Here is a 25,245-nt window from a genome sequence, read left to right on the forward strand (position 1 = left end):
TATTGGAAAGTTTTTTAAAAAAAAAAGTATTTTCTATCTAAACCATGAAATAAAAATGTTTGGTTTCATATCTCTTTAAGAAATTTGAGCATGAAATTTTAGCTTAAAATGTCCCTTTAATTTTTCAACTGGAATGTGTTCTATCATATTATGGGCCAGATTACATGTGGCGCACTTTTGTTTGAGCATTAACTTCGCTAGAAGTAATCTTTTTGCACACTTCGGTTTGCGCTCGTATTACAAGTTGAAAGAAAAACATTTGCGAGAAATTGAAACTCAACATGTGCCAACCAAAGAACCTCGCAATATTCCGACCACGTTAACATATTCTCCCCATAGACTTCAATGGAAAGTGCAGAAGAAAAACTTAACATTTACAACTCTCAAGCTACACAAGCAAGAAAGAAGGTGCTCAAGCTAAACTGACATGAGTAATTCATATTTTGCATTCCAATGTTCTTCATATACAGATTTTTTTACTACACATATCTGTATATACCTATACCTTTATATCTATTCCTATAGATATATAGGTATATATAAGTATTTTACATTAACATTATCAGATATATAAGAAAAAAATATATATTTAATAATTTAACAAAAATTCTATGTGAAGAACATTGGAATGTAAAATATATGTAACATAATTTGTGTTTTGCGCTTTAAGTCTAATGCAGTGTCTTGTTAGCGCACATGAATAATAACAAATCTCAAAGAACGTTCTTGAAATATTAAATATAAAATATATATATTTTTTAATAATAATTAAAAATTATTATACATACTGTAATATATATATATATATATATATATATATATATATATACACATATATATATATTCTGAGGATTATTTAGAATTTTTTATAATTATTATTAATATTATTTTTATATTTGTAATTCTTCATGTGCACTAACCCGACACCACACGTTAGACCTAAAGCGCAAAACACAAATTATGTTACATATATTTTACATTCCAATGTTCTTCCCATAGAATTTTTTTTGTATGTTTCTATATATATCTGATAATGTTAATGTAAAATAGATTTCTATACCTATATATCTATAGGAATACATATGCAGGTATATGTTTAAACAGATATATATATAGTAATATATATTTACAGTAAAAATAACATTGTTCTTCATGTGAAGAACATTGAAATTTTAAATATGTACAGTAAATAAACATAAATACTTAAATACATATGTACACAAATATATACATATATACATACACGCACATATTTAGAGATGTATATATATATATAAATATACAATATAGCCCTTTGCAGTCAAACATCTTGTCATATACCATATACCTTTCAACCCTTATAACTTTTTATTATATGAATATTTATATGAATATTTTTTTTATCAGATAGTGTTTACACGAGTGTAACTGTAATTTTAAAAGTATTTATGTTGTGTTTAGTACAACTTTTTTTTAAGGCGTCTACACAAGATTTTGAGTCACACTAACTTGTTCAACCGTAAAATGCGTTAGCACTCTAGTGATCGCTTTTACTTTCAACTTGTAATACGAGCATTATTTTCAGTGAGTGCAATATGCCGAAAAAAGAAGATATCGCACAACAGTTAGTGCGTCACTTGTATTCTAGCCTTATATTGGCAATATGTATTTTAAAAACAAATCTTTTCATCAATACCTGTAAAATTTCCCCAGTAGAACATACATAAATGCTAATGTCTAACAAGGTACAGTCATTGCTTCCACCAGAGCACAGTGTATACTTTATACTAATCATAATGAATATAGCATGACAGTCTTTTCATTTATTCTATTGATCTAAAATGCTAATGGGAAGAGGGAACTATACTTTACTGCATAATGCATAGGGACAGGCATTGATCCTGTGTTAGAATGTACCATTGTATAATGCACTTGTGGGAAATTGCCATTGACTTGTATATGTATATTTCCTGCATCAATACAAGTCTTACAAGGGATGTGTTAAAGATTAATAAGTGATATATTTGTCTCTAATATTATGTTAAAGTGCACATAAGCATATGCAATTATTTATTCCATTCCACAGTTTCAACAGATTTTCTAAGAAATATTATTTTAGTTAATCTATTGTCCCCAATGAAATACCTGAGAACCTTTCTCTCCAGGAGGTCCTGTGGATCCCTAAAAAAAATATAGAAAATGGCAAACTGTTACTACAAAAACAATTCATCATCTGCACAAAAATGTTTTTTTTTTTGTAGGCTGTTATACCTTTAATGTTATGAGTAGATGACAAGTGGGCATGTTGACAGGTAAGTCATTGTTTTAAGCACTTACGTGTCAACTGTTTAAATGCCCCACTTTTATGGTAAGGGATTTATGCCCCTTTAAGCTTCCTTCAGATGTAACCAATTACTAAAATGTATTTCTGCAGAGCATCAGTATGAATGATCAATGCAAATAAAACAAAAAAAAAATATTATATTTTTAGGTGACTTACTGGTGACCCGTCAATTCCTATGCCTGGTGGACCCCTGCTTCCAGGTTGACCCGGTAGTCCAGGAGCGCCTCTATCCCCCTAAAAAAAGCATATTATCATAAAACTCACCGCAATTTATAAAAGTCAGAAGAATATTTTTTCTTTGTTGAAAACAAAATAAATGTGACACAGCCTTAAAGGGACAGTAAACACCAGAATTTGTGTTGTTTAAAAAGAAAGATTTATTTTGTTTTTTCCCAGTTTTGCACAACCAACACAGTTCAAATAATACATGTAATTACCATGCAGCTAAGCCTCTGCAGGCTGCCCCCTTATTTCAGTTCATTTGACAGACTTACATTTTAGCCAATCAGTGCTCACTCCTAGGTCACTTCACGTGCATGAGCTTAATGTTATCTATATGAAACACATGAACTAATGCCCTTTAGTGGTCAAAATGCATTCAGATTAGAGGCAGTCTTCAAGGCAGTGGAGGCTCCTCTATAGGAGCACTTGAGCAAGTGAACCCCCTGTGAACCTGACCCCTGATGAACAAAAAATTTTTTAAAAAAAGAGTGAGAAATTAAAAAAAATGGGCTTTTGCCTAATACTTCTATCTATCGCACATGCTGTGCAGTGCGATAGATAGAAGTATAGGCAAAAGCCCTTTCCACTTTAAAACTACATTGCCTTCAGGGCCACCTACAGGCCAGCCCATAGCCTTTCTAACCACACAGCTCTTAGTGTGCGAGAGCCAGCTGTCACGTGACACTCGCACACCAAGACTGTGTGTGTGTGGGACTCGGGAGGAGGAGAATTGTGGGCTTCATCAGCATTGGCAATCACTGAGAGTCTGAGACACAGTTCGCAAGCAGAGGTGCTGATGGCTGCTGGAGTCTCATTGCTGATTGCTGGCAGTAACATCGGGGCTAGCCACAGAAGGAGCAGCAGCTATGGCTTGACTGGGGTGCATCAGCTATGAAAAGCATAGCTACGATCACGGCTTAAACGTAACTTTCCAGGCAGGCAGGCCAGGGCTTATAGTAAGTAGATGCATCTGACACACGTCAGGCACATGTAACCCAAATTTACATTATTTACATGTATGTGCTTTTTATATATCTGTTGTGTATATGCTGTAAAACATAGTAACGCTAACACGTCAACCACTGAACACGATACAAAAAGTGAAAAGCACAACCACTTACTTAGCGTGCTCTACTTGCAGTGCACCCATGTTTATATAGCCATGCGGATAACAACAAGCCAAGTGTGGAAGGTAAATTGTTAATTGCCGCACAAGTAAAATGGACGTAAAAGAGAGGGACAATTTGAGAGTGTGGTGCTGCTAAATTATACTTTTTTAATTTAGTGTGTTAATGTTGCACTTTGTGGGTAAGGAGATATGTAAAAACTATCTTGTACGAGTCGGTTTCTAATAGTGATGATTAAGGCGCGCATGTCTGTCTGATAATTCTGATTCTTGTGTGTTTAGTAGTATAGTGTGGTTATCGTGTTTTACCTCATTGGTTTCCAGAGATAACAAATGTTATGTCCCAAGAGGTAAATGAGTTAATTTCATGCTAGGGTGAGTGTACTATTTGTTAATTAAGCGTTACTTTATCGTAGATTATAAAATGACGTGATTGTCTTATCAAAAATAAATGTTACAAAGGCAGTGGGTCCTGATAATATTCATCCAAGGGTTTTAAAAGAACTTCGATCAGTGCTAACTGTCCCATTAACTGATCTGTTTAATCAGTCACTATTAACAGGAGCTGTCCCAGATGATTGGAGAATAGCAAATGTAATACCCCTTCATAAAAAGGGCAGTAGAGAAGAATCTGGCAACTACAGGCCAGTTAGTTTAACTTCAGTAGTAGGGAAATTAATGGAAAGCCTCTTAAAAGAAAGAATTATGACTTACATAAAGACAAACAATTTAGAGGACCAAAATCAGCATGGTTTTACTTCAGGGAGATCATGTCAGACTAATCTAATTGACTTCTTTGATTATGTAACAAAAGTATTAGACAAGGGAGGAGCAGTTGATGTAGCATATCTAGATTTCAGCAAAGCATTTGACACCGTCCCACACAATAAACTTATTCACAAACTATATCTCCTTGGTCTAGATTCAAAAATTGTGAACTGGGTGGAATGCTGGCTTAAGGACAGAAAACAAAGTGTCTTAGTAAATGGAGTTCATTCAGCAGAGGGGGCTGTTACTAGTGGTGTTCCTCAGGGGTCAGTTCTGGGGCCTGTTTTGTTTAACATATTTATCTGCGATATCAGCAAAGGGCTACAGGGGAAAGTATGTCTCTTTGCAGATGATACAAAAATTTGCAACAGAGTGGATGTTCCAGGGGGGGTAGACAAAATGAGAAGTGATATACAACAATTGGAGGATTGGACAAATGACTGGGGTCTAAAGTTTAACACAGCAAAGTGTAAAATAATGCATTTAGGGAAGAAAAATCCAAATGTTAATTACAGACTCAATGACACTTTACTGACTGTTACAGACGAGGAACAGGACTTGGGAATTATTATTTCAGATGATTTAAAACTTAGTAAACAATGTAGTAATGCAGCGAGTAAGGCTAGCAGAATGCTTGGATGTATTGGTAGAGGTATTTGCAGCAGAAATAGTAAGGTTCTTATGCCACTTTATAGATCATTAGTTAGGCCTCATCTTGAGTATTGTGTGCAGTTCTGGAGACCATATCTTCAGAAGGATATTAACAAACTTGAATCTGTGCAAAGGAGGGCTACCAAAATGGTACATGGTCTAAAAAATAAAACTTACCAGGATAGGCTCAATGACCTAAATATGTATAGCTTAGAGGAGAGAATGGAAAGAGGTGATATGATAGCAACTTTCAAGTACATTAAAGGGTTTAGTAAAACTGAGGCTGTGGGTATTTTACATAAAATGGAAAATTCAAGAACAAGGGGTCATGAGCTCAAGCTAAAGGGTAGTAGATTCAGAAGTAATTTGAGGAAGCACTTCTTTACAGTAAGAGTGATTGATTTATGGAATAAACTTCCTCAAGAGGTAGTAGCAACAAACACTGTGGGGGACTTTAAAAATGCATGGGACAAGCATAGGGCTATCCTACGAACTAGATAAGTTTATACTGTTAGGTAAGGTCGGGCAGACTTGCTGGGCCTATGGCTCTTATCTGCCGTCAATATCTATGTTTCTATGTTTCTATGTTTCTATGTCTTCTGTGCCTAAAAAGCTCAATTATTATTTCTAAAGATTTTTGCAAAAAATGTTCTGTGGTGTTTAATAGAAATGTCATGATTTTACAATGGTACATAGCTGTCAGCATGGGTGTCAAACTAGGTGATTAAATGAAGTGAAATGATGGGGAAAAATTGTACATATGAGATTTTATATTTTTTTCTAAAAAGCTGTTAGTGTTAGCTCTGGCTATATGTGTCTCTTTATTGCATAATGTTATATATTTAATATATTTTTGTTTTATCGGCTTTCCAGTATGGGGGCCCCCTGTTTTGCAGCTCTTTTTGCTCCTGTGGTGGACATGTATATTATATATATATATATATATATATATACTATTTTACATAACTGGTGAACCCCCATTTGAATAACCCACGAGCCGCCACTGCTTCAAGGTCTAAGAAATTAGCATATTAACCTCCTAAGTTTAGCTTTCAACTAAGAATACCAACAGAACAAAGCAAAATTGGTGCTAAAAGTAAATTGAGAAGTTGTTTAAAATGGCATTCCCTATTTAAATCATGAACGTTTTTTTTTAGACTTGACTGACCCTTTAAATCAGAAAATTACTGAGTATAGTAGAATTGTACTCCATCCCTGATTGTTTTGTATTTGCTAAAGGTGTATGTAGCTTTGCTGAAAACATGAAAAGTGTGTTTTTTGTGTGAATGTGATAGATAGACAGATAGATAGATAGACAGATAGATAGATAGAAACACTCAGAGAGTTTATAATAACAATCCTAGTAAATTTCTTTAAATTAAAGGGACATTGTACACTAGATTTTTCTTTGCATAAATGTTTTGTAGATGATCCATTTATATCTGGTAGAGTTTTTGTAACAATGTATAGTTTTTATTATTTTTTTTAATAACATTGGGCTGATTTTCAGACTCCTAACCAAGCCCCACAGTGTCAGATGTGTACATGTGTTTACAGATTCCTGCTGTCTTTTCATATACAGGGAAGGGGGGGGGGGGTCTGCTCTTCCTGTTTTCCCAGCCCCTTTCAGTGGGTGTCCTAGCAAAACCTCAACAACATTACTTAACTGGGAGCTTCTAAGTAAGTTTTTAAAAGGTTTTATACTGGATGTTTATATCAGTGTCTGGGCATGTTCTTCTTTATAGTAGTGTCTATTACATGCAGTTATATGAAAATTGGTGTATACTGTCCCAAAAACAAAATACTGCAAGCAACAGCAATATGTGCTAGTCAGTATGGCTCTTTATATTCATTTGGCCAAAGACCATTTTATAGGATACATAAATAATGTTAGTGTGTTTGTGCCAAATGAATAATATTAAAATATGAAAAAACAAAATATATGCTTACCTGATAAATTTCTTTCTCTTGCGATGTATCGAGTCCACGGATTCATACAATACTTGTGGGATATTCTCCTTCCCAACAGGAAGTGGCAAAGAGAGCACCCACAGCAGAGCTGTCTATATAGCTTCTCCCCTAACTCCACCCCCCAGTCATTCGACCGAAGGCTAGGAAGAAAAAGGAGAAACTATAGGGTGCAGAGGTGACTGAAGTTTTTTTAATAAAATATACTACCTGTCTTAAATAGACAGGGCGGGCCGTGGACTCGATACATCACAAGAGAAAGAAATTTATCAGGTAAGAATAAATTTTGCTTTCTCTTGCAAGATGTATCGAGTCCACGGATTCATCCAATACTTGTGGGATACCAATACCAAAGCTTTAGGACACCGATGAAGGGAGGGACAAGTCAGGTACCTAAATGGAAGGCACCACTTTTTGTAGAACCATTCTCCCAAAAATAGCCTCTGAAGAAGCAAAAGTATAAAATTTGGTAAATTTGGAAAAAGTATGAAGCGAAGACCAAGTCGCCGCCTTACAAATCTGTTCAACAGAAGCCTCATTTTTAAAAGCCCATGTGGAAGCCACCGCTCTAGTAGAGTGAGCTGTAATCCTTTAAGGAGGCTGCTGGCCAGCAGTCTCATAAGCCAAACAGATGATGCTTTTCAGCCAAAAAGAAAGAGAGGTTGCCGTAGCTTTTTGACCTCTCCGCTTTCCAGTATAGACAACAAACAATGAAGATGTTTGACGGAAATCTTTAGTTGCTTGTAAGTAGAACTTTAAAGCACGAACCACATCTAGGTTATGCAACAGACGTTCCTTCTTGGAAGAAGGATTAGGACACAGAGAAGGAACAACAATTTCCTGATTGATATTCCTATTTGAAACAACCTTAGGAAGGAATCCAGGTTTGGTACGCAAAACCACCTTATCAGCATGGAAAACAAGATAAGGTGAGTCACACTGTAAAGCAGATAATTCAGAAACTCTTCGAGCCGAAGAGATAGCTACTAAAAACAGAACTTTCCAAGATAGAACTAAATTTAAACTCCATGGCGGAGCAACAGGTTTAAACACAGGCTTGATTCTAACTAAAGCCTGACAAAACACCTGAATGTCTGGAACATCCGCCAGGCACTTGTGTAAAAGGATAGACAAAGCAGATATTTGTCCCTTTAAGGAACTAGCTGATAATCCCTTCTCCAATCCTTCTTGGAGAAAAGATAATAGCCTAGGAATCCTGATCTTACTCCATGTGTAAACCTTGGAATCACACCAGTAAAGATATTTACGCCATATCTTATGATAGATTTTCCTGGTGACAGGCTTTCGAGCCTGAATCAAGGTATCAATGACCGACTCAGAGAAACCATGCTTTGCTAAAATCAAGCGTTCAATCTCCAAGCAGTCAGATGCAGAGAAATTAGATTTGGATGCTTGAATGGACCCTGAATCAGAAGGTCCTGCCTCAGCGGCAGAGTCCATGGTGGAACGGATGACATGTCCACCAGATCTGCATACCAAGTCCTGAAATCTCCCCCTTGGGGGGGAATCTTTGAAGTCCAGAAGATATCCCTGGGAAACAATTTCTAATGCCCAGGAATCCTGAACATCTCTTGCCCAAGCCTGAGAGAGAGAGAGAGAGAGAGAGAGAGAGAGAGTCTGCCCCCTACTAGATCTGGTTCCGGATCGGGATCTACCCCTTCATGCTGTCTTGGAGGCAGCTGCAGGCTTCTTGGCCTGTTTACCCTTGTTCCAAGCCTGGTTAGGTCTCCAGACTGACTTGGATTGAGCAAAGTTCCCCTCTTGCTTTGCAGCAGGGGAAGAGGAAGCGTGACCACTCTTGAAGTTTTGAAAAGAACGAAAATTATTTTGTTTGGTCCTCATTTTATTTGTTTTATCCTGAGGGAGGGCATGGCCTTTCCCTCCAGTGATGTCTGAAATAATCTCCTTCAGTTCAGGCCCAAATAGGGTCTTTCCTTTGAAAGGGATGGTCAAAAGCTTAGATTTTTATGACACATCAGCTGACCAGGACTTAAGCCATACCGCTCTATGTGCTAAAATGGCAAAACCTGAATTCTTTGCCGCTAATTTAGCCAGTTGAAAAGCGGCATCTGTAATGAAAGAATTAGCCAGCTTAAGAACCTTAATTCTATCCAGAATATCATCTAATGGGGTCTCCACCTGAAGAGCCTCTTCCAGAGCCTCGAACCAAAAAGCAGCTGCAGTAGTTAGAGGAACAATGCACGCAATAGGTTGGAGAAGAAAACCTTGATGAACAAAAATTTTCTTTAGGAGACCCTCTAATTTTTTATCCATAGGATCTTTGAAAGCACAACTGTCTTCAATAGGTATAGTTGTACGCTTAGCCAGTGTAGAAATAGCTCCCTCCACCTTAGGGCCCGTCTGCCACGAGTCCCGCATGGTGTCAGATATGGGAAACATTTTCTTAAAAGTAGGAGGGGGAACTAACGGAATACCTGGTCTATCCCACTCCTTAGAAACAATGTTCGCAATCCTCTTAGGGACCGGAAAAACATCAGTGTAAACAGGAACCTTGAGGTATTTGTCCATTTTACACAATTTCTCTGGAACCACAATAGGGTCACAATCATCCAGAGTCGCTAACACCTCCATGAGCAACAAGCGGAGGTGTTCTAGCTTAAATTTAAAGGCCGTAATATCAGAGTCTTTCTGAGGGAACATCTTTCCTGAATCAGAAATCTCTCCCTCAGACAGCAAGTCCCGTACCCCTACTTCAGAACATTGTGAGGGTATATCGGATACGGCTACTAAAGCGTCAGAAGGCTCAGCATTTGTTCTTAACCCAGAGCTATCACACTTCCCTTGTAACCCAGGCAGTTTAGATAAAACCTCTGTGAGGGTAGAATTCATAACTGCGGCCATGTCTTGTAAGGTAAATGAAGTAGACGCACTAGAGGTACTTGGCGTCACTTGTGCGGGCGTTACTGGTTGTGAAACTTGGGGAGAACAAGATGGCATAACCTCATTTCTTTCTGTCTGAGAATCCTCTAGCGCTTAAGGGCTACAATATGCTCTTTAAAATTTATAGACATATCAGTACAAGTGGGACACATTCTAAGAGGGGGTTCCACAATGGCTTCTAAACATATTGAACAAGGAGTTTCCTTGATGTCAGACATGTTTAACAGGCTAGTAATGAGACAAGCAAGCTTGGAAAACACTTTATTCAATGTAAAAACAACAATTTCAAAAAAAGGTACTGTGCCTTTAAGAGAAAAAAAGGTGCACACGTTCTGCAAAACTGCTTAAAAATGCAGCAAACTTTTCAATTTTTTTACAGTAAATTCAGTAAGCCTTAGTAAGGTTGCCCCACCAGTAAAAGAAGTAATTAACCCCTTAATAACGAAACCGGATTGACAAGTGTCAAAACCGGAAAATACACAGCCAGCACCTTGCCACAGCTCTGCTGCGGCGCCTACCTGCCCTTAGGGGATGAATCTGAGGGAACAAAGCATTGTTTTGGCCCCAAAATTGAGTCAGGACCCTCCTGTGTTGCAGCTTGCTGTCCAGTAGTGAAAAACAACTGTGCATCTAAGGCGCGAAAATAGGCCCCACCCACCTCACTCGATGTCTGTGGGGCCTTAAAGTAACACACTAATGTGCTTCAAACAGCCATGTGGGTTATAAAACCTTAATATGAGCCAAATGAACCCTTCCTACTTGCTTAGAGCCGGCAAAGAGAATGACTGGGGGGTGGAGTTAGGGGAGGAGCTATATAGACAGCTTGCTGTGGGTGCTCTCTTTGCCACTTCCTGTTGGGAAGGAGAATATCCCACAAGTATTGGATGAATCCGTGGACTCGATACATCTTGCAAGAGAAAGATAATTTTGTACAATATATATAACATTTACATGTCATGAGAACTTCTCCTGTTATAACACAATTCTATAGCCTAATATGTATAAAAAATGTAATCAATATCATTATTTAGCATTAAATATGGAAAAAGTATAATCATCAAAATTCCCTATTGAGCATCAAAGCTCCCTAGTTAGTATCACAATACATGATTAATTTCAAAATATCTTAATTTGGGACACCCACTGAAAGGGGCTAAGAAAGCAGGAAGAATAGACACTACCCCTACCCTTCTCCCCTGCATATGAAAAGACCCATTAGACAAACAGGAGTAAGCATGAATTTGTAGACATCAGTATACATCTAACAAATAGGGGCTTGATTAGGAGTCTGAAAATCACCACAATGTTATTTAAAAATAAGCAAAAAAAGAAATATTTACAAAAACCTTCCCAGATGGGCTATATAAATGTGTCATCTACAAAACATTTATGCAAAGAAAAATCTACTGCACAATGTCCCCATAAACCTTTGTAATTAATTAGAAAATGTATATTTAACAAAGGTAAATACAATTTCCTATTCAATACATTTTTTAAACTATAGGGATTAGTGCATATGTAGGTACTATAGCTATTAGTCCAAGGTGAAACTCCATTAATATCTGTAGATGTTTGATGGGTTTGGATGGTTAAAAGCTTCAGTTTCTATCAATATGTCACATTTCAATACAATCCCAGTAATAGATTTTGCTACAGCTTTTCAAAAATAATTTCTTCTCACATACTAGAAAATCAGTTTGTCCTTCTTCATAACACAAAAAAATAAGCCCAATTTGCTTCAGTAGTAGAGTTATACTAAAATATATAATAGCAGTAGGCAATTTAAGAAGAAATGAATATAATCATTTCCAAATAAAATACATTGTATAGAATTCTTAAGGACCAAAATGGATTGAAAATTGTTTTGTCATTAATTTATTAACGAAGCAAGCTAAATTCTATTCTCAAATGATCTTTGTTACATTAGCTAATAGATTTTTATTTTGTGCAATAGAAAAGGAAGAACCAATTTCTAAAGGTTCTGCTGCCTCGGTATATCTGGTCAGCTATTTTTCTGAATATACTTCAATAATTAAAAATGAATCTTGATTCATGTGTTCTTGAAAGCAAATAAAAGGGATGTTAAACAGTTTCGTTGTAATAAAAAAGCACTAAGTTGTGTTTTATACGTAATAGAAATAATTGCAATATGTATTATTAATCTATTTAAATGGGTTTTACCTTTTATTTCTTTTTTTCCCTACATTTGTGAAGTGTCATTTACTTCCTGTCACAGCCTTACAAGGAGGAGGGGCCTCTGCAGGAAGGTTTATCCTAGCCTGATGTAATAAAACGTCTAGGCTGGTTACTATTAAGGGCTCGATTTATTAAAGCCCTACGGCTGCAAGTTCCCACAAGAACTTGCTCACCGTAATTTAACAAACAGTGGTCACCAGACCGCTGCTTCCCTAACCTCTTCGCCACCTCTAAGGTGGCGAAATTCAATCTCCGCGGTCTAGTCCGACTGAAGAGATTGACAGCTCCTGCACGCGCATGATTGGCTGTGTGCGGGCAGGGGGCGGGATTGCATGTGAGTGCAAAATTGCGCTCGTGTGCAATGGTGATTACCTGCAAGTAATTTTGCCCCGCCACAGGCGAGCTGAGGCGTACAGGGGCGCGTATATACGCGGCCCCTGTCCACCTCAGCTTTGATAAATCTAGCCCTAAGTGAATAGACTAGATAACAGGGAGTCAGACTTGCTCATGCCTACATCAGTCAGAGTGTAACCTAAGATGTCAGCTCCCATTACACAATGGGGGCAGGGGCTACACTGAGAATTTGTAAGTGCTCATTATGCAAGAAAACAAGTGAGTTGTTTGCTGTTTTTTACACAGTCTGTTTCTTTTTAGGTTTGCTTTGACATATTTAACATATTTATTTATTTATTTTTACTGAAGGAGCATTGTTTAATATCCCTTTAAGTCTGAATGTAATTTTTTTTTAAAAAATAGTTAAAACTGAGGTGAAATTTCAATGTTATTGAGGTAATAGGTCATACTAGAAATGTGCACAGACTTATTTGTTTGGCAAGAATCATTTGTCAAGAAAAAAAATTGGGCCACAAAACACTATTCCACTGTGCTACTGTCCATCTCAGATGAGACAGAGCCCAGAGAAGTTGGCAGCAGTTTTGGACAGTGTTGATGTATGGATTCAGAAGAAGAAGAAGGCAGCACTCCATGAATCCGAATGCATAATGTAAGAGATTAAAAACAACACTCAATGTACAAAACATAGACGGAGGGGAAGAGTCCTTACTCGTTTTGTGCCGTGCGACACTTAGTCATAGGATAACCCCAGATACACTGACTCTGCCTTATATAGTGATCGCATCCAATCACCAGCCATAAAAGCGGTTACCATAGAGATGGCCAATATGCTCACAGAGATATAGTGTGTGTTAAGAATACATGCAGTACATAATATAATATCAACATTAAAAACATATTGCACTTGTGTATACTTGTATGTAATAGCAAATGCAATATTATGTTATTTAGCCTCAAATATAATCATAAATTGTAAAGCAGTTTAAGAGTAGTTTACCGTGAATAAAATCAATTAATTATTGAAGTTGAAAGAGACACTCAAATGGCGGATATTCCAGATAGTGAAAAGCTGTCATACCACAAATTATTAGAAAATACAATATTAAACATCAAATATGATACAATATAATATAGTACAGTCATTATTCAGATATTAAATCTAAATGTCTGGATTACTTAAAAAGACATGAGCCAAACTAAAATTGAAAAAAAGACTAAATAAATAAATGTATATAACCCATATCTTATGTTAAAATAGAGATTGTACATTGTCACTTTTGTTGTATAATCTTGTAAAAATTCTACGATGCAAAATTGATAATAATGGTGTAATTAATACTATGATCAGTACTGCTCACAATGAATTCAAACCCAAATCCATTTTCAAATGACTGCACATCAATAAATATCAATACCAATACCAATAACCCCTATATGATACAGGAATTGGCTTGTGCTAGTATTGACAGACTTAGACTGCTTATAATGTGGGAACATGGTTTCCTTTTGAGTTTGTATCACTTTAGTCTACAAAATAGCAAATATCCCATTCTTTATTAAGTCCTAACGGTACCCATGTTGTTAACTATCAAATCCAATATAATTCCATTCTAGTAAGAATTGTATATCTATTACCACCTCTTAATGATAGATGTGCCTTTAGTTTCGGCCGAATTTCATTTTCAGATGAATTTTGGCCGATTTAGAGATTTGAATGCATCCGAATCGGCACCATAAGTAAAATCCCCAAAAATTACAAAAATTTCTAAATCAGTTTCCGAATTTTCAGATACATTCTTTATTCATATTCTGAATTTTTCATTGTTCTGATCTAAACCGCAGTTCCCTGACATCGCCGACACTAACTAAATCACTAAATAATCCTATTAAAACCTAAACCGTCATTCCCCCGACATCGCCGACACTAAGTAAAATCATTAACCCCTAAACCACCATTCCCAAACATTGCCAAAACTAACTAAACCTATTAACCCCTAAACCGCAGTTACCCGACATTGCCGAAACAAACTAAACCTATTAACCCCTAAACCGCAGTTCCCAAACATCGCTGACATGAAATAAACCTATTAACTACTAAACCAGAGCTCCCCGACATCGCCAACACTAATGTTTGTAATGTTAGTGGGTGTTTGTTTTAATTTTTTAGCAAAAAAACTGTTTAACTTTAGGGCCTTTTAAGGGCTATTAGTAGTTTACTATAGATTAGTTTTTTTTTTTATTTGGGGGTGTTCTTTTAAAAAAAAAACAGGGTATTAGAATAGGAATAATTTTTATTATTTTGGATAATTTAGTTAGTTATTTTTTGTAATGGGATTTTTTTTATTTTTGGGGAGGGTTTTTTATTTAGATTAGGCATTTTTTATTTTTAATGGGATAAAAAAGAGCTGAATGCCCTTTTAAGGGCAATGCTCATACAAATGCCCTTTTTGGGGAAATGGGTAGATTAGGTTTATTTTTATTTTGTGGTTTTGGGGGGTGGGGGTTTGTAATGTTAGGAGGGGTTTGTTTTTATTTTTTTTGAAATTTTAGTGTTTCTAATTTTTTGTAATTAGAATGTTAGGTTATTTATTTTTATAATGTTAAGTTTTATAAGCGTAAGCTTAGGTTTTATTTTTATTTCACAGGTAACTATTTATTTTAACTAGGTAGTTAGTAAATAGTTATATTGTAGCTCGCTTAGGTTTTATTTTTATTTCACAGGTAAGTTTGTATTTATTTTTAAATAGGTAGCTAATAATTGTAACTTTAATTTAGGTTTATTTTAATTATGTTAAAGTTAGGGGTATTAGGTTTAGGGGCTAATATAGTTTAATTTAGGTTCTTGCGGTGTGGTTAGTTAGTGTCGGCAATGTTAGGGAACTGCGATTTAGGGGATAATAGGTTTAGTTAGTGTTGGCAATGTTTGGGAATTGCGGTTTATGGGTTAGAAGGTTTAGTTAGTGTCGGCGATGTTTGGGAACTGCGGTTTAGTGGTTAATAGGTTTAGTTAGTGTTGGCTATGTTTGGGAATGGCAGTTTAGTGGTTAATAGGTTTAATTTGTTTCGGCGATGTCAGGGAAATGCGGTTTAGGAGTTAATAGGTTTAGTTAGTGTAGGTGATGTTTGGGAACGGCGGTTTAGGGGTTAATAGCTTTATTTAGTGTTTAGTTAGTGTCGGCGTTGTCTGGGAACAGCGGTATAGGGGTTAATAGCTTTATTTAGTGTTGGCGATGTGGGTGGCGGCGGCGGTTTTAGATAATATTGTTTCGGCAAACGCCGGCAAATTAGTTATGTTAAATTAAACCGTTTTTTTCGGATCCTTACGTTTTTTTCGGATCCATTCTTTATTCATATGCATTATTCTATTCTAAACTTCAGAATAGAAGAATGCATATGAATAAAGAATGGATCCGAAAAAACAAATGGATCCGAAAAAGATTCAACTTAACATAACTTATTTGCCGAAACAATTTTTTTTTAACTTAACCCCTTAATGACAACTGACGTACCAGGTACATCATGCATTAACAAGCAGTTAATGACAATGGACGTACCTGGTACGTCAGTTGTCAAACAGAGTGCTGGAAGCGATCACAAATGCTTCCAGCAGCTCTGAGGGTATTGCAGTGATGCCTCGATATGGAGGCATCCTGCAATACCACTTTACAAGCCTCCGATGCAGAGAGAGCCACTCTGTGGCCCTCTCTGCACCGGTAGCGATAGTGCCAGTGTCCGCCGGGTGCACGATTCGCGTGCGCGTGCACGATGCGCGTGCATGTGCACGATGCGCGAGTGTGCACGTGAGCGTGCATGCGCGTGTGCACGGGGCGCGCGTGCACGTGCGCGCGCACCCATTAGCCACACTGACACCAATGAATGAGGGCAGAAAGGGGAAAAAAAAGGGAATTTTTTTTTAAAAAAATATAAAAGGATCTGGGAGGGGGTGGGGGTATTGTGGGGGGCTGCTACACAACAGAAATAGTTTTTTAAGTAAAAAATAAAATAAAAATACTTTCTGGGGGGTTTTTGGGGCCAAACTGGGTACTGGCAGACAGCTGCCAGTACCCAAGATGGCGGTAATTAGGTAGGGGAGAGGGTTAGAGAGCTGGAGGGGGGATCAGGGAGGTTGGGGCTAAGGCAGGGGTCCATCACAGCTAAAATACTTTATTATTTTTATTTTAAAAAAAAAAAAAAACCTCTTTTATTTAGTACTGGCAGACTTTCTGCCAGTACTTAAGATGGCGGGAACAATTGTGGGGTGGGGGAGGGAAGAGAGCTGTTTGGGAGGGATCAGGGGGTGGGATGTGTCAGGTGGGAGGCTGATCTCTAAAATTAACCCTGCAAGCTCCCTACAAGCTACCTAATTTAACCCCTTCACTGCTGGGCATAATTAACGTGTGGTGCGCAGCAGCATTTAGCGGCCTTCTAATTACCAAAAAGCAACGCCAAAGCCATATAAATTTTTTTTTTTTATTTGCTCGCATTTGGCGGTGAAATGGTGGCATAAAATATACCAAAATGGGCCTAGATCAATACTTGGGGTTGTCTACTACACTACACTAAAGCTAAAATTAACCCTACAAGCTCCCTACAAGCTCCCTAATTAACCCCTTCACTCCTGGGCATAAAACACGTGTGGTGCGCAGCGGCATTTAGCGGCCTTCTAATTACCAAAAAGCAACCCCAAAGCCATATATGTCTGCTATTTCTGAAAAAAGGGGATCCCAGAGAAGCATTTACAACCATTTGTGCCATAATTGCAGAAGCTGTTTGTAAATAATTTCAGTGGGAAACCTAAAGTTTGTGACAAATTTTGTGAAAAAGTGAACTTTTTTTTTTTTTTGATCGCATTTGGCGGTGAAATGGTGGCATGAAATATACCAAAATGGGCCTAGATCAATACTTTGGGTTGTCTTCTAAAAAAATATATATACATGTCAAGGGATATTCAGGTATTCCTGACAGATATCAGGGTTCCAATGTAACTAGCGCTAATTTTGAAAAAAAGTGGTTTGGAAATAGCGAAGTGCTACTTGTATTTATTGCCCCATAACTTGCAAAAAAAGCAAAGAACACGTTAACATTAGGTATTTCTAAACTCAGGACAAAATTTAGAAACTATTTAGCATGGGTGTTTTTTGGTGATTGTAGATGTGTAACAGATTTTGGGGGTCAAAGTTAGAAAAAGTGTGTTTTTTCCATTTTTTCCTCATATTTTATTATTTATTTTTTTAGTAAATTATAAGACATGATGAAAATAATGGTATCTTTAGAAAGTCCATTTAATGGTGAGAAAAACGGTATATAATATGTGTGGGTACAGTAAATGAGTAAGAGGGAAATTACATCTAAACACAAACACTGCAGAAATGTAAAAATAGCCATTGTCATTAAGGGTAAGAAAATTGAAAAATGGTCCGGTCATTAAGGGGTTAACTAAACTAATTTGCAGAAACTAAATTATTTATTTAACTAATGAAAATGAAACAAAACTTATTAGCATTGCACATATCTACTTAATGGTTGTCTTGCAATATCTATAACCTTAACCATCAGATGTGAAATGAGTGTATATTTTAAAAATTACATTAAATTCACAAAGTAAATTGTCAAATAATGTGTTAATAATGTGTTTTCAATATAGTACAGGGTAAATTGAATTTACAAATGACTCTTTTTGTTTGTATTTTTGCATTTTTCATTTTCTTTTTTGCATTTTTCATACTGTCCCAACCTGTTTATGTCTCAGTCACTTATATCTCATAGAGATGTGCATGGGTGAAAAATTTGTTTCATATAAATGATTCGTTTAGGATTTTTCACAGGCTGAATTTTGCTTATGTGGGCAATTGTTTTGGATTTGGATTTGTTACCATTATTTCTAATGAGAACATCAAATATATCAAACTACTTTTAACGCAAATCTTACATTATAGAATAATTTAAACAACCTTTCTTTAAATACTAACACAAAATCTAACTCTCTGATTGAATTGATGTCAATGATTAGCTCATAGAGACACAAAAGTCACACAACTGTATATTACAATAGTTGTAGTCAAAGTGATTAAAAATTTCTGAACTTCCTCTAGTCTCCCACCTCCCTATTCTAAGTTAAGGCTTGATTGGACAAGCCTACATGACTAAATTTCAACATTTAGTGTCTGAATGGCTGTCCCTAACATCAGTCAATAGTAATCTTTATTGCAGGATTAGACAGGGGGGATGGATACATGAATGGTCAGACCCCCTGTATATCATGACAAACAAAAGAGCTGATTAGGAAACAATATTTCCTCTCCCCCCCCATTCCTGTACTTTTTTTGGCACCAAAAGGCATGAAACAATAAATGAATCTATTTGGTCTAGCAATTGTCCGTTCTTCGTCCATTTTGTCTAATAATATATACAGCTGTTAGTGTATTGGGCGTCTTACCCAATAAGCATAAATTTAGACAAAATATTATTAACTCCAAGCCCATTGAACCTCAATCAGAAAGAATATTTTGACCATGCCATTGTTTTTCTAGAAATTATCCATCTCAAATATGTTTTCAAAATAATCAATTTATAATTTAATTAACTAACCAAAAGAGTTGGTAGATTAAATTTAATTTCAAGTTTCAAATTATTTTATAATTATGCTGCTATAATAGCCATAACAAATTCTTTATATTGCACTACCATGTATTTATAATTGTTTGTGAATGAATCGATGATTGTGTTTACCTTTAACCCAGACTGTCCATGAGGTCCTGTGGCGCCCCTTTCTCCCTGTATGTGATAAAAAGTACATATTAATTACTTTATTTCTTAAGGCATCACAATCACTAAAAATGTATTTCATAAAGGATGGGACTAATTTGCACATAAACTATTATAAGTAGATACCAATGTGTCTAATGACCTTTCTTGACAAGATGGACCCAGCAGTTCTGCAATTCAGCTTTTATTTTTAACCTCTCCTTTGTGATTAAATTATTTTTAGCTCATTCAGGGCACCAGACTAGCACAAGATTGGTATCTCTGTCTCATTAGTTTAATATTCTCCCTTGCCAGCTCTGTGAACTTCAGTGTGTAATTCATAAAGAATCAAACTTCATTGAATAACTTTAGGCTCACTTTGAGGCAGTCACTGTTTTTCTGGAGTAGTCAGTCAAAATTAGAGTGCTGGTGAGGTGGAACAAGGCAACCCTGGGCATGTTTAGGATTACACACAGTTACAGTGAAAAACAGAAACTAGCTACCACAGTTCTATGTGAAAGAAGTTTAGAACGTTAATCAATTTCATCAGAACCATGAGTTCTATTGAATCTAAGCCATAGTTCTATTTTCTCTAAGTAATTTAAAAAAATGTATTTAACCCTTTGGCTGCTAAGTCATTTCCCACCTGGGAGCTAAGCTTGAATTTAGCTTTTTTTTTTTTTTTTAAATTACTTTTTTTAAATCGATTTATTTTTTACTTTTTTTATTTTTTTTTCCAGATCCCTGAGACATATACCGTTGGAAAAGTTAGGCGGTTACCTTTCTAAAGATGGGTATTGGGGGACTGTAGCATGCCCCCATTTCCCTATATTGTCCATTGTTAATTATAAATAAAGTTGCACAGTGTCGTCATCATGCGAAACGTGAAGACCTGGCGATGGCTCTCACTATTCAGGTCAGATCACTGGAGTGGGAGTAGGTGGGAGCCCCCAGATTGCCCTCAAGGTGGGTAAGTGCTAGCGACAGCTCTGAGCCATCGTCACTACCTGACTGGGACAATTTGCGATGGCTCAGAGCCGTTGTTAGCACTCAAAGGGTTAAAATGTTATTTGTACAATGTTTCTCTTAACCTCAATTCGAATCAATTAGTTATAAATTATTGTTCCCAATGTAATTTCTTTCTTTGTCCCATACTGTGTCTTTGTCTACCTATAAATGTAGTCTCTGTAAACTCAACACAAGTAAATCTTCCTTTTCTTCCTTCCAGTATAAAGTATCCAGTGCTTTAGGACCCCATATGTTAAAGGGATATGAAACAGCAAGTTTTCTTGATGATTTAGATAGAATGTAAAATTAATTACATTTTAAACTATTTCTAGCATCAAATTTACATTGTTTGCTTGGTATGTAGTACTATATGACAACAGTATAGCAAGAAGGCACTTTATAATGTTATACATAGTGAAAACACTACTTAGTGCTCTGATCTATCGTTCTCCAGAAATCTGGGGTTTCATAGCCCTTTATTACACTGTAACTTCTCTCCCTAATAAGCAGGATATGCTGACCTGATTTACAGGGGAAGGAAGCACCATAAATATAGATGATATATATATATATATATATATATATATACTTAGCTCATCTTCACCTAATTCCAATTTCTGCACTGTAAAATATATGTGTTTATGTGTGTTATTTTTGTAAGACATATTCCCCTCTGTGAACAAAGTGGAGGAAGTCCCAAGTATTCCAAAATACAATTCAAATCATAGGCAGAATAAATACCACTATGTAGTGTATGGCTTGTTCACCTCTGTCTTAGACCATTAATGCAGATGAGAAAGTTGTCCTTCTAAACCACTAAAATTTTGAATGTGTTATGCAAATTCTTGTTTTTTGTCACCATCTTGTTTTCCCATCCATTGGCCCAAAAGTGCAAATTCTTAGTTCTGCTTTTTCCTGTGGCAAGCGAGCGGTGTCTCCAAAACTTTGCAGACAGAACAAGAGGCTGGCCATGGGCATGTTTGAGTTTTTTTCTCCAAACATTGGCCAAGCAGCCATAACGTTCATAAAGACTCTTTTGCCCTCATGCACTTTCAGTTCAAGATGAGGACATGGCTGGTCAGTCAATCATTAAAAGCGCCAGTCAAATAATCCAGCCAATCACTGCCTGTGTCTTGCTTGGGAGCTGTAGTCCTTGTAGCACTAAAGTGGGGCATATACCCTTTGTGGGGGTTAAGCACACAGGTATGTAGGGTCAGAAATGCTAAAGCTACATGCTCTAACAAACAAGAACATGTCATTTTTTTGCATTGGAATCTCCCTTTAAACACATCCTAGTGATATGTGTAGCAAATGCTTTTTGTATTCTTAACCAACTCACCGGTTCTCCATCTTTGCCCTTTCCTGGTAATCCTGGCAGTCCTGCAAGTCCTGCTTCACCCGGAGGTCCAGGAAGCCCTGTTTTTCCTTCTTTGCCTGGCTCACCCTAAAAAAATAAAAGTATTGTTTTAGTTCCTGACATGGAATAAATATATATATATATAAAAATAAAGTATCAAAAGATAAACACGTCATTCATCAGGTTTCAGCAACTACAGTTTGTGCTCAGTTACAATTTTTCCCATAATTTTAAGAGACAAAAAGTCAAATTTAAACTGCTATAAATGAGATTGATCATGTAGTTCAAAAAATACATAAAGTATTTATTTAAGCCAACATAGTAAAAAAGTGACCATGTTTCGGATTTACATCCTTAGTCATGTCGATCCTTGGACATGACTAAGGATGTAAATCCAAAACGTCACTTTTTTACTATGTTGGCTTAAATAAATACTTTTTATTACATATATTGGTGGTGCTGCTATCCTGGACAAGGGGTTACCTTGGTGCTGGTACACACTGAACTTTTCTAAAAAAAAATAGATACGCCTAGATTACGAGTTTTGTCGGTAAAAACTTGCATTGCTAACGCTCCTTTTTTTCCAGCACTCACTTTAAACAACGCTGGTATTACAAGTTTTCTGAATGGCTGCGTTAGCCTCAGAAAAGTGAGCGTTGAGCATAATTTAGCTCCATTTCTACCTGTCATACCAGCGTTGCTTACGGGAACGGTAAGCTGGAAAAACGTGCTTGTGCACGATTTCCCCATAGGAAACAATGGGGCTGAGCTGGCTGAAAAAAAACCTAACACCTGCAAAAAAGCAGCCTTCAGCTCCTAACGCAGCCCCATTGTTACCTATGGGGAAACACTTTCTAAGTCTACACCTAACACCCTAACATGAACCCCGAGTCTAAACACCCCTAACCTTACACTTATTAACCTCTAATCTGCCGCCCCCAACATCGTCGCCACCTGCATTATACTATTAACCCCTAATCTCCTGCTCCGGACACCGCCGCCACCTACATTATCCCTATGAACCCCTAATCTGCTGCCCCTAACATCGCCGACACCTATATTATATTTATTAACCCCTAATATTCCGCCCCCAACGTCGCCGCCACCTACCTACACTTATTAACCCCTACTCTGCCAACCGGACATCGCCGCCACTATAATATAGTATTAACCCCTAAACTGCCGCAAGCCCGCCTCGCAAACACTATAATACATTTTATTAACCCCTAAACTGCCCCCCCCAAGGTCGCCGCCACCTACCTACAATTATTAACCCCTAATCTCCCGCCCCCAATGTCCCCGCTACTATAATAAAGTTATTAACCCCTAAACCTAAGTCTAAACCTAACCCTAACAACCCCCTAACTTAAATATAATTTAAATAAAACAAAATAAAATTAATATAATTAAATAAATTAATCCTATTTAAAACTACTTACCTATAAAATAAACCCTAATATAGCTACAATATAACTAATAGTTACATTGTAGCTATTTTAGGATTTATATTTATTTTACAGGCAACTTTGTATTTATTTTAACTAGGTACAATAGCTATTAAATAGTTAATAACTATTTAATAGTTACCTAGTTAAAATAATTACAAAATTACCTGTAAAATAAATCCTAACCTAAGTTACAAATACACCTAACACTACACTATCAATAAATTAATTAAATAAATTAACTACAATTATCTAAACTAAAATACAATTAAATAAACTAATTACAAAAAATAAAAAAATATTACAAGAATTTTAATCTAATTACACATACTCTAATCCCCCTAATAAAATAAAAAAGCCCCCCAAAATAATAAAATTCCCTACCCTATACTAAAATACAAAAGTAATCAGCTCTTTTACCAGCCCTTAAAAGGGCTTTTTGCGGGGCATTGCCCCAAAGTAATCAGCTCATTTACCTGTAAAAAAATACAAGACCCCCCAACATTAAAACCCACCACCCACACACCCCTACTCTAAAACCCAACCGATCCCCCTTAAAAACAACTAGCACTAACCCCCTGAAGATCACCCTAGCTTGAGCCGTGTTCACCCAGCCGTGCTGAATTCTTCATCCAATCCAGGCAATGTGGTCCTCCATCCGGCAGAAGTCTTCATCCAAGCAGGCCACAAGAGGTCCTCCATCCGGCAGAAGTCTTCATCCAAGCGGGGCAGAAGAGGTCCTCCATCCGGCAGAAGTCTTCATCCATCCGCGGCTCCATCTTCAAAACCTCCGACGCGGAACATCCTCCTCGGCCGACAGACTAACGATGAATGAAGGTTCCTTTAAATGACGTCATCCAAGATGGCGTCCCTCGAATTCCGATTGGCTGATAGGATTCTATCAGCCAATCGGAATTAAGGTAGGAAAAATCCGATTGGTTGATTTAATCAGCCAATCGGATTGAAGTTCAATCTGATTGACTGATTGGATCAGCCAATAGAATTGACCTCGCATTCTATTTGCTGATCCAATCAGCCAATTGGATTTAGTTTATTTAATTGTATTTTATGTTAGATAATTGTAGTTAATTTATTTAATTAATTTATTGATAGTGTAGTTTTAGGTGTATTTGTAACTTAGGTTAGAATTTGTTTTATAGGTTATTTTGTCATTATTTTAACTAGGTAGCTATTAAATAGTTATTAACTATTTAATATCTATTCTACCTAGTTAAAATAAGTACTAAGTTGCCTGTAAAATAAATATAAATCCTAAAATATCTACAATGTAACTATTAGTTACTAGTCAGCATTTATAAGGATTTTTTTTATTTTTTTTATTGCTTTTGGACTGTTTAACCATATTTATTGTTATTTATAGTCTAGTTTTAGTTTTTGTTTAGAGCGCCCCCTGTTGTCTATTATATGGTAATTTCGAACCATTTATAGCCACTATTTTTTTCAAATCTCTATCTTGACACAGGGTTGTTGTTTTTTTTAAAAAGTAAACCAAGGTAGGCTCATATGAGCACAGGAGAGTGCATGTGTATAGCATTGCTATAAACACTGCTGCTATAGAGTGCTAAAGAGATTTGCACACTCCTGAGCCCTCAGCCTACCTAGGTTTACTCATCAACAAAGGATACAAAAATAACAAAGCTAATTTCATGATTCAATCATACAGTTTACTTATATTAAAAAAAATTTAATTGATCTTTTGGTATCCTTTGTTAAAAGGAAGCGTGCATATGTGTTTAGCACCCCATACAGTATTTGCAACAATATTTATTGCAATGTTATACATTGCAGCAAATACTGATGGTAAAGAAACATTTAAAAAAATGGGAAATTGTTTAAAATTGCATGTAAAATCTGAATCATGAAAGTTTTCATTTTCACATTCTAAATGCCACTGTTTAGGGTTAGGCTGATGAAAGGTAAAACATAAAAAAATAAAAGAAGCAATTATAAAGTTTAGTAAAGTTTAGCCTATGGGGTCAATTTATTAAGGTGCGGACAGACATGATACGCTATACACTGTCGGCATTTATCATTGCACCAGTAGTTCTTGTGAACTGCTGGGGCAATGCCACCCCTTGCAGATTTGCGGCCAATCGGGGGGTGTCAATCAACCCGATCATATCTGATCGGGTTGATCGCT

General features: G+C 36.5%; 1 protein-coding gene across 1 annotated transcript in view; it reads right to left on the bottom strand.

Moving 5' to 3' along the window:
* Positions 1–25,245, bottom strand: part of COL22A1 (collagen type XXII alpha 1 chain) — a 667,744-nt gene that overhangs the window by 142,010 nt on the left and 500,489 nt on the right. Inside the window, exons 39-42 of the mRNA XM_053715381.1 lie at positions 21,622–21,726; positions 19,260–19,304; positions 2,480–2,557; positions 2,125–2,160 (exon numbers count right to left, since the gene is read on the bottom strand). Coding sequence (XP_053571356.1) covers positions 2,125–2,160; positions 2,480–2,557; positions 19,260–19,304; positions 21,622–21,726 — 264 coding nt within the window. The remainder of the gene's footprint in view (positions 1–2,124; positions 2,161–2,479; positions 2,558–19,259; positions 19,305–21,621; positions 21,727–25,245) is intronic.

The sequence above is a fragment of the Bombina bombina genome, chromosome 5 (genome assembly GCF_027579735.1).
Source record: "Bombina bombina isolate aBomBom1 chromosome 5, aBomBom1.pri, whole genome shotgun sequence".
In the NCBI taxonomy this organism is placed as follows: Eukaryota; Metazoa; Chordata; class Amphibia; order Anura; family Bombinatoridae; genus Bombina; species Bombina bombina.